The sequence below is a fragment of the Neolamprologus brichardi genome, chromosome 12 (genome assembly GCF_056152115.1).
Source record: "Neolamprologus brichardi isolate AB-2024 chromosome 12, ASM5615211v1, whole genome shotgun sequence".
In the NCBI taxonomy this organism is placed as follows: domain Eukaryota; kingdom Metazoa; phylum Chordata; class Actinopteri; order Cichliformes; family Cichlidae; genus Neolamprologus; species Neolamprologus brichardi.
In genome coordinates this window covers 2,322,099-2,338,834 of record NC_142115.1, presented here as the reverse complement: position 1 = coordinate 2,338,834, position 16,736 = coordinate 2,322,099, and the positions used below count along the sequence as shown (strand labels likewise).

General features: G+C 41.8%; 1 protein-coding gene across 1 annotated transcript; it reads left to right on the top strand.

Moving 5' to 3' along the window:
- Positions 1–476: 476 nt before the first annotated feature.
- On the top strand, positions 477–4,941 carry lmo4lb (LIM domain only 4-like b). Its single transcript, XM_006802542.3, has 5 exons — positions 477–840; positions 1,465–1,702; positions 1,809–1,905; positions 2,155–2,313; positions 3,694–4,941. The coding sequence occupies exons 2-5, from the start codon at positions 1,488–1,490 to the stop codon at positions 3,700–3,702; spliced, it is 480 nt and encodes a 159-aa protein (XP_006802605.1). The 5' UTR covers positions 477–840; positions 1,465–1,487; the 3' UTR covers positions 3,703–4,941.
- Positions 4,942–16,736: the final 11,795 nt, after the last annotated feature.

The following is a 16,736-nucleotide window of genomic DNA, read 5'->3' as shown; positions in this document are numbered from 1 at the left end:
AATATAGTCAATCAAATACTTAAGTGTATTATTACTTAAGTAGTATGGTACTCTTAAATCATAACAATACACAGTACATAGATAATAATTATATAGATATGGATTCAGAGTTGCAAACGCATTTACACGATCGTCTAGATATGAAGTTTTAACTAACTTTTCATAATTTCTTGTGCAGAATCTGCAGTTTAAACGACAGTTTTCTGTGGCGTGGAGATATATATCTAAACTCAGCTATTCACTGCCTTTAAAGAAATGCCCACACAATGATATTGAATATTCCAAAGCACTGTAAAATATGCTTCCATAATTATCGAGTTTACACTCTCAGTGAAGCTCTGTAAGGAGCTCAAGGAATGAAAATATGCATATTAATAAGGCCCCATAAACTCATAAATCATTTTGACTGAGGACACGCCCCCTGCTCTTCTACTGGCTGCTACGTGCCTCTCGTCGGCTGCGTCCCCTCTTGGTAATTTAAATAGCCCCCTTACGGAATTTGATGAATAGGGTCGCTGTCAAAAGCGTCAGACGGAGAGGAGAGCTGACAGACAGACAGCTGTGACAGAGAGCGGAGGAGCACGAGCTGCGTCATGCGTCGTCCTCGCGCGTACATCTAGTTATTTATCCGCGGAGTTGGACGTCGGGGAGAGTTTGCTCAACTATTACCGTCCCGGGCTTCATGTTCCGTGGCTAATCCTGTTTTGTTCTTTTCTGGAGCGATATGGATCCTGGAGCATGTCGAGCTTAAGTGTGGGGCCACAGCTTTGAGCGTGCGCAGGCTGAATATTTCCCCAGGTTCAAAAAGTTCTCTCGTCAGGAGGAAAAGCTTCGTCTAAGGTAACGCATCGTTTTTTCTCCTGTTGTTTTACGTCCGCGCGCGCATTTCTGAGCACGGCTCCGCTTTCAAAGCGAGCAGCTCGTGTCATTAAGCAGCATTTAGGCTACGATAGAATAATTTATACCTAAAGGACGCGAACAGAAATAGTTTTTGAGAGGTTCCCAGTTACCGGAACTCCAAAAAAGTAACATTTGGTGACTTTCCCCACCCCTCCAGCGCGCGCGCACACACACACCTTTGACATAGCGTTAACGCGAGTAAATCCTTTCCCCGTCCCGGTATTTTTGTCATAAAAAGCTTTCTTTTGAAACCACACAGCTCTCCAATGCAAATCTACACGGTATATTTGACCTTTTCTGCTTTACTCGCTGTGCACAAAGAATTCTGGGTAAAATATCACAGTAATTCTCTCATGTTGAGGTCAGCCTGTTAGAGCATGTTGCAGTCATGCTGAAGCCTGGTAAACGTTTAGCATGTGTAACCATAAATGTGAAAAAGTGCTGCAGATTGGAACTAACTCCGTTCTCTTAAGATCTATTCCAGATATTTAATAGCATTAATGTTGTTTTTGAAATCTTGAACCTTGATTGGTTACCCCCGTCTCACCCATCCTGTGTATTCAGGAGCCTCAGAGGGCCACAGCATCATGGTGAACAGCCAAGTGCCAGGTGTACCGTCAGACCCCAGGTCTTGTGCAGGATGTGGGGGGAAGATTGCCGACCGCTTTCTGCTCTTCTCCATGGAGCGCTACTGGCATACGCGCTGCCTCAAGTGCTCTTGTTGCCAAGCCCAGCTGGGGGACATTGGTACCACCTGCTACAGCAAAGGGGGCATGATTCTTTGTCGGAGCGACTACATCAGGTGAGAGCCAGAGGAAGGAGGGAAAGGAAGCTGCTGATTTTTAGATTTCCAAGGCCATGCAGATCTTACGAAAACCAAAACCAAATCTTTGTTTTTGTGTTTGCAGACTGTTTGGGCACAGCGGGGCGTGCAGTGCCTGCAGCCAGTCAATTCCAGCCAACGAAATGGTGATGAGGGCACAGGGAAATGTTTACCACCTCAAGGTAAATCCCCAGCTCTCACGTTACTGTGCTTCATCTCCCGCAGCTTGTTTGACAGAAGTGTGTGTGTGTGTGTGTGTGTGTGTGTGTGTGTGTGTCAGGAGAAAAGGGAATTATACCCACATATAATCACGCTTTGAGACTTCTTTTAAGATGTTTTTAGATGCTTTTACAACAGAATTTCAGCGTTGTAGTGTTTTATTTGTAATATCTTCCATCCAGCATCATTTTTTCTTCCCCGATCCTCTGCAGTGTTTCAGCTGTGCCACTTGCAGGAACAGACTAATGCCTGGCGATCGCTTCCATTACATCAACGGTACAATTTTCTGTGAGCACGACAGACCGGGTGCTGCCTTGCTCAACAGCCACCTGCCAGCACTCCAGAGCAGCTCTGTGCTGACGAACCAGAAGGTGAATAAGACGTAAATTCACTGTCAGTTAACATCACTGTGCTGGAATGAAACTTCTGTTAACTCCCTCTTTGACAGGGTAATTGCAGGCCGATGGTATTATTAAAATGAAGAAAAATATGTGGTAACCTGACTACAACGTAAATGCAGAAAGTCTTACATTCATACAGTACAGCCAATAAAGTTAATAACTGTAATGCAGTCAGATCGAACCACCAACCTTCAAACTGGTAGATGAACTGCTCCTGAATTACGGCCACTGTGTTATGAAGAAAAACTTTCATTTTTCAAATAACTGAACAAAAATGTTTCAAAACTAAATGGCCTGTATTTGTATAGCGCTTTACTCGTCCCTAAGGACCCCAAAGCGCTTTTACACAACCAGTCATCCACCCATTCACACACAGCTACATTGTAGCCACAGCCACCCTGGGGCGCACTGACAGAGGCGAGGCTGCCGGACACTGACGCCACCGGGCCCTCTAACCACCACCAGTAGGCAACGGGTGAAGTGTCTTGCCCAAGGACACAACGACTGAGACTGTCCGAGCCGGGGCTCGAACCGGCAACCTTCCGATTACAAGACGAACTCCCAACTCTTGAGCCACGAAGTCAGAAATCACATATTTGATGTAGTGGCGGCACGCCGTCTCTATTTCACTCTTCTGTACCACCTTTAGGAGTCAGTCCGGCAACAAGCATTTGAAACGCGAGCGAGTCCAGGTACTTTTCTTGCAAAAAAGATGTTTATTGAAACTTTTAATTTACATGGCAAGACTCGGTCAAAAAACTGTGTTGCTTCCAGCTTATCCGACTCCCCAACTACGTAATTACAGCATGCCGGAAGCCCAAAATACTAAAAAGCGCATTAGAATGTCGCACTTCTATATTCTATACCTTTAACAAAACAGCATTTTGAAATTAACTAGAAATTATATTCTTAACATCAAACATGTATATTTCTCCTCTAATCATTTTACCAGTACCAATAAAATTAACCTTTAATTGGCTCTTACATTTGATATGTATTATTTGGGTTACTTGGACATCAACACTAGTCTGCAAAGAACATTAGAAACCCTTGTTCAGTCAAATATGACTGAATTGTTACTTGTAACGACATTTTTTCTTAATGTAGCGCGGTAACGCTACATTGAATCAAAAAATGTGCACTTCTAACAGTGAAAATAGGATCTCAACCTGATTTTTGTAAAGAACTGAAATGCATTTGCTTTTCTAAGCTGCTGATGTCACACTGCTGTTTAGAACTGTAATAATAGCAGGTATTGTGCATTATTATGCATTAATTTGAAGATAAAGAGAGCACTTATAAGTGATGCAGGACTCTGTGGTCACTCTGCTTTTGTTTGTTCATTTGCAGGTATGCTGAGTGGCAAACGTGCCACGCGCTGCCCTTGCCTTCCTCTCCAAAGCTTCACTCCTTTCTTCTCTTGTGCTACTGTTGCCGTTGTTGTGGATTCCCATCACCACCCACCTGCTTCTCATCCCCTCCCAGAGTGGACACCGTTTCTCAGTTTCTCACTCAAGATATCCCACAACTCGTCATATCAGAGAGACCCTCCACTACATGCAAAGTCCCGTCTATGTTGTGGTCAATGTTAAAGTGGTCTGTGCATCATGCAGAGACTCAGGAGTTGCACTAGCAAAAGGCTCTTAAAGGACAAACGGCTGGATGCCAAGTGGAGGAGAGCAAAAGCTGCTTGAGTGGACATTTGATGGACTGCTGTAAAATGACTGAAGTTTTGCTTGATGCCTTGCGGCATTTTTCCCCTGAGCATCACTGTTTTTATTTTTAATTTTATTTTTTTTATCACTAAACTCCTGATCTCACTCTTACGTACATGTTCACCTGGAGATCTGACACTGAGGAGATCAAATTGATGGATGACAAAAATGTGAAAATATTCAGTCATTGGAAATCCTTTAACCCGCAGCAGAAAGCTTTTAAAGCCCGTCGCTGCTCCGTCACGTATCGATTTCTCCTGCGCCCTGCACATCGACAAAAACAATCCCGTGAAACTTTATTTTTCTGCTGTATAGTTTTGTTTCTTTACCAGATGCGTGTTTGGTGTTTGTTGGGATGGTGGTGGTTTGTGGCATTGAAAGAAAAATTCTATTAAAACGATTCTTGTAACCTGTCACAAAGTGATCTGAGGTTAAGCCCGTTAGTGGCAACATGTTGCGTGGCACCTAGCGTGGTGGATGTTACTGGCTCTCTCACTCTCTTTCGCCCTGTATGGTGAAAACATGCCTGATTACCCCGAGGAATGGAATTGGGGGGCTTGAGCTCTGACCATTTACAGAAGCAATTAAACATGATCCCTGTATCTGTGCTGCTGGAGCTCCTGGGAGGCTGAACTCGGGGCATATCCCAAGGTTGACTGACTCGGTGGCTGCTCGCTTCTTATAAAGCTTAATCTGAAAGCAGGCTAATTAAAGGGGATGTAGCTCCCTCTACATCCAGGGCGTTTGAAAAAATCTTATGTATTTACTGTTTACCATGTTCCAATTAAAGCTCCCACACAGCCTGGTTTGTTTCCTGTCGCTGTTCTTTGTTCTCTGCCACTTTGCAATGCGTCTGAAATGCATTTCCTTGAGCTGCATCTAACTCGCTATGCCTTTTTAATGCTATATAAAAAAGTTTAAAGTCTTAGCGCGTCGTCGGTAGTTTGGAGCTAATCTCGGTGTGATAGTGGCAACAGAGTGCGCCGTGTGCAGGAAGCACAAGATAGCATCTGCTCTACTTTCACACCTTGCCTGGGAGCATGGCAGCCATCAAACTCGCACCTTAATGCGCTTAGTTATTTCAAAGCGTCCCACTTGTCATGCTAGGTGCTGATACCGCATCAATTATTTATTCCACGTCTGATCAAGAAGCGTCACGCAAATTCATTAACGTATGCAAATGATCACAATTACAATTATCTTTGTATCGTGATGGTGAAGAAATAAAACCTTGGCACATTCCCGAGTCCCACCACACCACAAGTTACACTTTGCATTCAAACTAATCAAGCCTCATCTGCCTTTTCCTAATTAGCCGGAACGTTTTCAGATGCCAATTAGCGGGTCTCATGAAAAGGCACTTTGCCATGAGGCGTTGTCTTTTATCAGAGCTTCTGCAGGTGTGTGGCTCACCGTGTAGCTCGTGTCATAGGAAAGTGTTTATTCCTGCTAATTAATCATATTAACACATGCAGATGAGTGTAATTGCCTGAGCTCCTCCACCTCACACTGTGTGAAGACACAAGAAGATGCCGAGATATTTTTACATGCTTATGATGAGAAGGACAGGAGATGCCTCCTCCTTGCCCAGATACTCGTGACACAAATCAAAAATGGCCACCCCCCTTGATGCTGATTTGTCAGTCTGTCAGCCAGAAGCACTTTCTCATGAGCGTGCCTGTGTGTGTGGAGTATTTGGAACCAGACAATATGCTGGAGTTGTTTTTCAACTCTGTAATGTGTCACCAGATGTGACCTAGAGTGTGAGCACCAGAGCCAAACAAGCAACCAAAACAAGCTTTGAGTATACATTTCAATAATAAATCCAAGTGCTCGTTACTTTTGTGCTTTTATGTTACATTTGCAGTCAACTATCACCCCGAACTACAGAACTGGCAGCGATGCATTCCTGCAAGTGTCAACGTTGCTAATTCTTTTCCAGAGTCTATCATGTACAGGTGATGCATTATAAACTGGAATCTGTGACATTTCTCATGAGATTTAGTTTAAAGATAAATAAATGCTTTGGTCACATGACACAATTTCATTATTATCCAGCCACCCCTAACAACGTCGCTTCGAACCTGCAATATCCCTTAACCTAAGACTAAAACTAAGAACACCAACTGCATCTTCCTTGTTAGATATTACTCGAGTAGAAAATATTTTCAGCCTGGTTCTAATCGAGATTTTTTCCTGTTAAAAGGGAGTTTTTCTTCCCACTGTTGCCAAGTACTTGCTCATTCAGGCGACTGTTGTTGTGAATTGACGTATGAAAATAAAAAACTGATTTAAATCAAATTAAAGTGAAATTTTTACATTTTAAACTGGTACTTAAAGTGACAGTGCTGCTTTTCTTATCACAGTGCAGTATCAGCAGTTTGTGTCATTTTGTGACTAATGTGTACATTTTGATACTAAATCATTTTTTTCATATTTTACTTGTATGAAAATGTGATTTTTCGGTGTATTAAGTGGTATCATACCACTCTAACTAAGATTATGGATGCACAGCGAATGCCCCTACATTACCGTAAAAATACGAGAGGCTACAGCAGCACCCCGTAGGGTTAACAGTTATCACAAGGTGCTTTATAGTGAAAGGTAAATCCTTAGCAATATTAGCAAGACAACTCTCCAGCAATCACCTATGAACAAACACTAGCCTGGTTCACTTCCTGTTAACAGGAAGTGAACCAGGCTAAAGGATGAGCAGCTATCTGATGCAACTAGTTGGAGAGTAAGTAAAAATAAAGAAAGGAAAACAAGAGTATAGAAAGGAATTATCATTATTGTTCAGTGTGAACAGTAGAGTGGAAATACTTGTGCAGTAAAAGGATCGAACTGCTGGGGAAGCCGAGGTGTACGTCCAAGCTAACGGAGCAACTACCAATGGTATTAAAGGATACTGCAGCAGACATATGAAGGAGTGCTAAATACATCAGAGGGTTAATATGCAACTTTGTTCTGAAATATTTATTTTGATTCAACTTTATTTATATTGTAAAAACAAGTGAAGAAGCGCTCAATGCATCATGGGAAATTCCCCAGCAAGCCCCAGTCTACAGCAGCATAACTAAGGTTCAAGGTTAGCCCATCCCAAAGGAGCATTTTAATGTTTATCTGAAAAGCAGAGAAATTGTCTGTCACACCTTAAAGGCCGGTCCGTGAAAATGCAAACTGTGAGCTGGTCGTGCAGAACAGGAGCCTGATAACAAACAGCAACGCAGTTCCTTTACACGTGATTATTACTTGCTAACAGAAATCTCGGGCTTAGTTTACTTATTCTGGTTTAATAAGATTGTCATTTTTGTTTTCAGATGTCCTTTAGTACAGCGGTCCCCAACCTTTTTTTGCGCCACAGATCAGTTTATGTCTGACAATATTTTCACGGACCGGCCTTTAACCCTTTAAGTCCGCCAGAGCTTATATTATATGTTTACATGCTGTGGAGCCGTTTTTGGGAGCATTTCAAGTTGCTATACATCAATACAACCATTATAGCCTACATTTTAATAATATGCATGCATTAAGTGCATAGTAATTACATAAATTGCAAAAAAGTGCAATAAACTACAAAAAAATTGAAAATCGTTTTTGTTTTTTAACATATATTTCTAGTTAGAGAAATTTAAGAGGCTTATCCCTCAAAACTGTAAATACAAAAAAGTTGCACATGTTTTATGTTTTTGTTGCTGCAAGTGCTTTTTATGCAGTTTTTGCAAAGCTATATGTGGAAGGAAACTGTGACCGAGGACAAGCTGATGGCATAAGATGTAAGTACAACTCCTCCGATTTCATATGCAAAAAAAATGATTGCGCTAGCTTACGTGGTTGCAGAGCTACCGGGATTTAAAAATAGTTATGCAAAACGGAGCGTGCTGCTCTGACCGGTTTTAAAGGATTAAGGTGTCGCGGTCGCGGATAAATACAACAAAATAAAACCAGTACTGGTACCAAAAAAGAAGATTTATTCATAACACACGGAAAAGACCCAGGGAAACCGAGTTAACGATTAAAACGATTAAAAAAATAACGATAAAAACCTTGAAAAACGTAAATTTCACACCTGAGCCTCAACTCTCGCGGCCTGGTACCAAACGACTCGGGACCGGGATGGGTCCGTGGCATGGGGGGTTGGGGACGGCTAGTGTTAAGCTACTTGATTACACTTCGTTTGGATAAAAAATAAACCCTTTCACAACATTAACCACTTATTAAAGGGTGGATTTAATACATTTGCGATGAAACTGACCTCCACTGTCTTGATTAACAGCCTATTTCAGAATATAAATGGCATCAGCCTCCTATGCTTGTTAAAAATGATGGCAACAGGGAGCCTAGTATTTTAAAATACAGCAAGGGATTCAGACCAAGTACATGACGAGTTGGAAATCAGATCCTCAATATGAATGATTCAAGCGAGCTTCAGTGTGTGCGGAGTGTGCTTGGTGAATGCTGATAGACAGGTCTTGTCCACCCTGAGGCACTGAGCTCAACATAGGTATGTTTGCTGTAAAAATGCCATCTGGTTTCAGTGTTTTCAGAACCCAAGCATGTAAAACGTCGAAAGTTGGTGTGCTTAAAGATCTCTACGGCATTTAGCTTTGCTCGCAATCCTACCGAAAGTTCGCCGGCCTGCCAAAGCTATTTATGGTAGCTTCCAAATCCCGAAGAGCTACACGACTGTTTAGAGCCGGCTACAACAATTTCCAACACACACCTAATTTATCCTAACCATAGTGTGCTGAATGTGATTTCTGAATCCTTTTTTGAACTCACTAAGGGCTGCAGCGCTGCAAACCTTGCCATTGTACCAGAGCAAAACACGAGACAGAGCTGAAACATGTAGGAAGCAGGCATGTTGCAGTCATAACTCACTGCCTACAGCAGGGGAGTAGAGGGGCGAAATGACAGAGAGGGACTTTACAACTCCGAGCCTCATTCAGGAATGTCAGGAAGGGGAGAGGGAGAAAAGTTCTCCTGGCCAATCGGAACGCTTTGAATAATTAAAGTGATTGGCTTAATTAGCTCAATTACGTTAATTTGACCACGGAACACGGCCATATGGTGAAAGGAAACAAAAGAGGGGGGAACTAATTAAAAGTAAAATAATGAGGATTTTAATTAACTGGCTCCCTAGACAGCAGAGCGCAGGGATCAGGAGCCTGCTACCATAATTAAAGTGCTGTAACGCTGGCAACATCTCTCCTCTCTTTCTTATATCTGTGAGGGCTCTATCCATCTAATTAAATCTGTAAATAAATTAGCAACATTGAGGGTTCCTGCTTGACTTAACACCGCCTGTAATCCACCCCCACCACCTTCCCAATAACACGCTCACCTTAATTTCAGCACACTGCACCAACCATATGTAGGCAAAGGTTAAGCTAAGTTCTGTCCTAAACAGACAGGTGTGTGTGGCGTGCATTTCACCCTATCGTGATTGTGCCGATGCTGCTTGATGAAGAGTTCGCTCCTTTCAAAATTCTGTTTTGGAGCTCTGGATAACACAGATCGCAGAGGTCCAGTGCCGAGGTGACGTCTGCATCGTCTGCATCGTCTGCATCGTCTGCATCGCCTGCATCGCCTGCATCGTCTGCATCGCCTGCATCGCCTGCATCGTCTGCATCGCCTGCATCGCCTGCATCGTCTGCATCGTCTGCATCATCTGCATCGTCTGCATCGCCTGCATCGTCTGCATCGCCTGCATCGCCTGCATCATCTGCATCGTCTGCATCGTCTGCAAGTGTTGCAGCCAGTCGTCAATGCACGTCAAGTGTCATGTGGCCATCAATGTGTCGTCTGGGCTCTGCCTCTAAAACACTAGCTAGCTCGGTGTCTTTCTACTATCCTTCAGTTATACCTCCCCTGTACTCTCTGCTCAACCTGCCCCTGGCCATTTTACGTCCTCCGCTGCAACAGTCAACCGGTAGCAGCCGCCGCCCATGGAAGCAGAAGCTGTTTCATTAAAACGCATTCAGATTGACAAGAGCCTTATTTGCATATTAAATTAACAAGCACTTAAGAGTTCTGAGCGAACTGTTACACTAGCAGCTCGGAGTAAATGAAGAGCAAGCAAGCGTTTGACTGTCATTACCCATGGCTGTCACCGTTGGACACGGTTGAGGAATGGTGTTTTCAGAGCTAGACTCACAAAGACAGATAAATGTGATGGAGTCAACAAATGTAACCTGCCTTTCAACCTCTGGTGTCCCTGAAAGTGGAAAAAAGCATTATGTTTCCAGGCAATAAATGCCTGCAACAGGGAGAAACTGCAGATACTTCAATCTGCCTGTAAGCTTGTACCTGGGCTTTCTCAGTTCTCTCCTCCTTATTTTTCTACTTCATTTTCCAGCCCTAAACAATGCTTCTGGGCAACCTTCACCTGTGTTAATCCAAGTGACTGGACTGGTGTTTCTGCATTTTTGGAGGATTTTTAATGAAATTATAAACAAATAATATCGGCTTTCTAGAAACTTGTGTTCAAATTTTAGTGAGTGAAAATGTAGCATTTTATTTGTCTGTTACTTAGCACTAACTAACAGTGTGTCCTACAGCATGTCAATGCAGCTAACTAACCAAGCAGACATTAAAGAAGTCTGGCTTAGAGTAATTTAAAGTGCACTGGTGTCCCTGAGTGGCAGTGTGGTGATTCAGAGTGGGGCCTCTTTTAAAGACAACAGAGTGAGAAAAAACTCAAAGTATGTCAAACATCTGAGCTAACGCTAATGTCAGGGCAGCACACTGATCAGTGCATTTATCCTGGATAGCCATCGCTCACTATGATGGTCAGTCACTGTTTTTTGTGACTGACCATCACAGACCACCTGGTCCATAGGGCTTGACCAGGTGACCCTGAATCCTCCCTTAGTTATGCTGCAATAGACGTAGGCTGCCGGGGATTCCCATGATGCATTGAGTTTTTCCTTCCCAGTCACCTTTCTCACTCACTATGTGTTAACAGACCTCTCTGTATTGAATCATACCTGTTATTAACCTCTGTCTCTCTTCCACAGCATGTCTTTATCCTGTCTTCCTTCTCTCACCCCAACAAGTAAATCAGACACACCAGCGGCTTTACAGGAAGGTAAGAGAAAAAGAAATCCTTCACTATTAAACAAGACAAACTGGATTAAAACACAACATTTTGGGCTGCCTGTCTTTTATTCTTGGGGATAAATAAAGTCTTTTTGATTCTGATATAAGCCGACGCCCTCCTGGACCCTTCTGGATATCTTTCTGCAATTTTGGACCGATTGGCTGAAGAATTGTAAAATATTGTGAGTTCTCTAGTTATCATCAAAATATTTCCTGTTAGTTGATAATGAAGAGTTGTGGAGAAGGAAAAATCCGAGAAGCTACTTGTTAAAGTCAGATGTGATTGCATGCAAAGCAGAGCTTGTATCTGATCTCAGAGCAGTGAAGTCAGAGCCAGCAGCAGATTGTCTTTCACGCTGGTCTCACATCAAGTTCACGTCAATACGTCTGTGAAAACACGCAGAAAAAGCTGGTGGGCTGAACGTGAAAAGCTCGAGCCATTGTTAATGAGACACACAGTGAAGCCAAGTTAATCCTGCTTCCACTGATAACTGCCAATTGCTGCTACAAGATGTCGGCAATTTTAAAGGCTACAGTCAGACAGACGTGAAACTTTATGAGAGAACAAAGATGAAAGAAGAAGGATTGTGCTCACTTTGATACAATTTAATTCATTTTGATTGGCCAGTTTTCATATTTCACTAGACAAGTACTGCTTACCTCACCCGTTCAATAGGGAACAAAAGCGGTGATGAGAAGTCAGGCTGGTAGCCCCTCAGCCTCCATGTCTACCTATACCTGTATTCAGAGATGGGCAGAAACGCGTTACTGTAATCTGATTACTTTTTCAAGTAACGAGTAAAGTAAGGGATTACTATTGCAAAAACGGTAATTAGATTACCGTTACTTTCCTGTAGGAGCGCTGCGTTACTGCGTTACTAAAACCGTGATTTTTTGCGAGAATGTCTCATGACAGTGACGTGAGCGAGTGCGACGTTGGTGACAACAGCTGTGTGCAGATCAACAATGGATCATATATCGAGTGCAGAGAGAGTATGAGCGTGCAGCGTTTAAAGCGTGGAAGTACTGACCTTACTTTGAGTTTGATTCCATAAAAAGTGACAAAAACATTAGTGTCCGTTGTGCGTGGGAAGAAAACTTCTTTTTACAGCGAAAAAAACCCCTAAACTTCCAAACAAGCACCGAGTAGCTACGACGTAATGGGAAACTCACAGAGAAACTCGCGGATTCTTCCACTGACCGCTGCACACCTGCACCAGGGTAAACCTCCGCCTACCCTACTCCTGCTTTACAGGTGAAAATAGAGCAACAGGACCGCTAGTCTTTGACTTTATTTATTTTCTGCTGTGTTTTACTTGCATCTATTTGAAAGACTGAGTGTAAACACACAAAATATTTTATTTTATGTGCTGGAATGTGCAGAAAATAGGTTTAAATGTTAAACTAATTTCTTCCAGTCAGAGAATGTTGCAGATAATTAAATATTTGCTTGATGCATAAAGTTAAAAGATTAAAACTAATAAAACAAGTTTTAAAAAGAGACTTTTCCATTTGATTACATTTTGTATGATGATTATGTAGAAAAAGTAGAATTGGGCTGAAAGATCTATCACTTTATCACCTATTCAGGTTGTAAATCGTGTTTTTAAAAAGTAACTAAGTAACTAAGTAATTAATTACTTTTGAAAATAAGTAATCAGTAAAGTAACGGGATTACTTTTTTGGGAAAGTAATCAGTAATTAGTTACTGATTACTTTTTCCAAGTAACTTGAAAAAAGCAAACAGTAACTAATTACTGATTACTTGAAAAGTAACTTGAAAAAAGTAACCAACACTGCCTGTATTAGAGTAGAATCAAGAGAGCCACCACATTTGCCTGTGAAGTGCTGTTTGGACTGATATGTTATAATGCTCAAAAAAATGAAAGGAACACACTCGAAAAACCCATCAGATCTCAGTGGGAGATAAATCATATGAACTGTGTAATGTGTTAGGAATGAAAGGATACTGCAGTGTTTAATGGAAATGATCCACCTACAAAGAGCTGAATTCAAAGACAGCCCAAAAACAAAGTGAAAATGATACAGCAGGCTCCTCATGTGGGATGGGAACTGATAAGAATTTAGAAATTATCAATGTCACTTATCGACTCTCTTATCGATTGTCATTGGGTTCTCTTTTGCACTGTTTTGAGAATAACCGCCTTTGCTAAGCAGCAATAAAGAAATTACATTCATGCAAAGGAGTTTGCATGTTCTCCCCGTGTTTGCGTGGGTTCTCTCCGGGTACTCCGGCTTCCTCCCACCGTCCAAAGACATGCAGCTTGTGGGGATAGGTTAATTGGATAATCCAAATTGCCACTAGGTGTGAATGTGCGATTGAATGTGAGTGCGAATGGTTGTCTGTCCCTGTGTGTTGGCCCTGCGACAGACTGGCGACCTGTCCAGGGTGTACCCCGCCTCTCGCCCTATGACAGCTGGGATAGGCTCCAGCGCCCCCCGCGACCCTGAAAAGGATAAGCGGAAGCAAATGGATGGATGGACATTCATGCAAATTAATTGCATGCTAGGGGTCAAACATTTATGTATGTTTGTTGAGGTTTTTAACACATTACAGTTTTCTTAAAAGTAATGCAGTACATTACTTAATTATTCCCAGGAAAAAGTAATTTGCTATACTACTTGTTACATTACTTTCATGTTGCTCAGTAAAATGGCTAAAATACTCATAATCACTATCTAACAATATAAACCTGAGGCTACAGCCCCACACACCAACACAAATCCCCAACGAGGACACTCATCTCTAAGAGCTTTCTCTTCGTAGAGTAGCTGACGGCCCAAAGCAAAGATGATGCTGTATTGGATTTGTCTTGTCTCCCTCCCCTCACCCCCAACGGTCGCAGCAGATGGCCCCGCCCCTCCCTGAGCCTGGTTCTAGTGGAGGTTTCTTCCTGTTAAAAGGGAGTTTTTCCTTCCCACTGTTGCCAAAGTGCTGCTCATAGGGGGTCATATGATTGAGTTTGTCTGTAAGGTCTTTGGAAGGACTACCTGTGCAACGTCTGTAGGGTCCAGGTATCATCACTGACCCTATCCAAATGCAACACTAGTGAAAAAATGAGGAGCCCAGGGTTTGTAGTGTATTGTCAACTGTTAGTTATGTAATGGCATGTCTCACGCCATATTTTCACTGGTCTAATGCAACAAAGTATGTAATTTATTACTTTCATCATAGAGAAAATATTTACCATAATGCAGTACTTGTTAATTTTTTTAAAATGCAAAATACATTTCTTTTCTAAAGCAACAACTGCAAAATTTCTTGCAGTTGATCCTCGCACATTTACGTGTACACAAGACAAATAACAATAATATTTAAAAAGGCACAAAATGACTTTAGGAAACTGGTGAATTTGTGTTATTCAAAAGCTCTTACATATAAATATAAACACTGTACTATCTCAGGTACTCTGTGTAATATGACTTCTTTTTATTTCCAGGTACAGTCACGGTTGTGCCTGCCACTGGGCATCACCCTCATCATTAAAGAAGGAACCGCCAAGCTGCTGTCAGATGAATGTCTGGGGATCGAGCTCCCTGTTTGTCTTGAGACAAACCGGAGAGCTGGGAAAGGGCTGGCCCTCGTCGACTCCCCCACTCCACCAGGAGGAACACACGTTCATTAGCGCCCTTTAATGAGAAGCAGATGCAACAACGCTCCTTCTCACTGTGTCGCTCTTTCATGCAGAGCATGAGCTGAACAAACACACATCTTTTTTTAAAAAGACACTCCAACAAATGCTATGGAGGGTCATGGAGCAGAGTCATCGTGTGTTTATATTCATCCACACACACATAGTGCCATAAAACAAATAGATCCTTATACATAAAAACACACCTCCATCCTCCCACACACACACACATTGGTCCTATCATGGAAGAGATGGGTGGGGGCTTTTAACGCTCAGACCTGTGGGCCTCATTTGTCCAATTTAGGTGAATGACTGAGATCATATATCATTGCCTTTATGTCGGACTATTTTTATCATGAAGGAAGTTAATATGGTGGAGCTGTAGGAGATCCTGTCTGTGGATCTGAGCTGAGCTTTCACTGGTGTGAGTGGCTGAACTTCTCATGATTGACAACAAAAGTGAAAGTGAGCTTCGGTGTTTTACTGGAGGAAATCTACAGTGTGTCTGACAGTATTCACGGCACTTCGCTGGTTACAACCTTATTCTAAAGTGGACTGCATTCAGTTTTCACCTTAAAATTGTACACATAATACCCATGGAAAGATTACATCATTTCATTACATTCACTTCAGCAACTTCAGTAGTCATATGTTTTTGTATTCCAGTATTTATTTTTAAATCTACTCATATAATAATTCAAGCCAATACAAAGGCAATATATTAAACCCTTATGAGCTAAAATGATATGGTAACCGGGTAAAATTAGACTGACGTGGTTGCACATGTTAACATATTACTGTTACTTTATGACATACATGTTACTAATAAATACTCAGGACCACAAATATTTTTTATAATTCTAATATTATATAGCATTTTAAGATATATTTGTAAAGTTGTATATGTATGGTAACAACGTTGCAAATCAGAGCTAGTACTGGTGTTTTCTCAGAAGAAGATGATAGCAGTGGAAAGGTCAAGGATACATGTGGTTAGACAAATAAAGGTAGGAGGCTTGAAATGAATGTGTCTTCTTTTAGCAATATGGGTAACAGGGTTGCTTTGGTTACAGTGAAACATTCCGTTAGTGCCTGACACAATCACGCCACTTCTTCTTTGTCATCTCATTGTTTTTTCTCTTCCTTTTCCAGGCTGAATAAGTTTGGTTACATGTTTGCACATGTTTTTGGGAACACAACTTACAATGCAATTACTGTTCTTTAAAATATTTTTATGTTATTTTTTTTTAATAATTATAATTAGTAAGGTTTACTAGTGAACAGGAGGTGGAGGAGGTGGTCATCGACTAATCGGAAGGTTGGTGGCTCCAGTCTGCGGTCTGCATGCCTAATTATCCTCCTTGCTTGTGTAAATGGGTCAGTGAGGTACTCTACTTGAATATCCGTTAAATTCAGAATCCAGTTTAAGGTTTTGACCTTGACTTTCAGGGCTCTGCATGGACAAGCACCAACATATATAAGTGAACTTTTACATCCATACATTCCCAGCAGGTCCCTGAGGTCATGTGACCAGGGCTTGCTTGCTGTCCAACACACGAGGCTGAAAACAAAAGGCAACAAAGCTTTTGTGACTGTGGCCCCCAGACTGTGGAACTCTCTCCCTTTGAGCCTGAGATCTGTGGACTCAGTGGTCGCTTTTAAAAAACAGCTAAAAACTCATCTTTTTAAACTTGTTTTGGTTGATTTTTATTTTTAGGTTTTAGCTTCTGTGAAGCACTTTGTGATTTTTATCTTGAAAGGTGCTATATAAATAAAGTTTTACTTACTTACTTACTCTACTTTGAGTGCTCAAGTAGAGTAGAAAAGCTCTACTAAAGAACCAGTCCATTTACCATTTATCGAGACCATCATGGAAGAAAACAAATGGATGGATGGACATGCAATTTGGCTATCAAGATGTTGC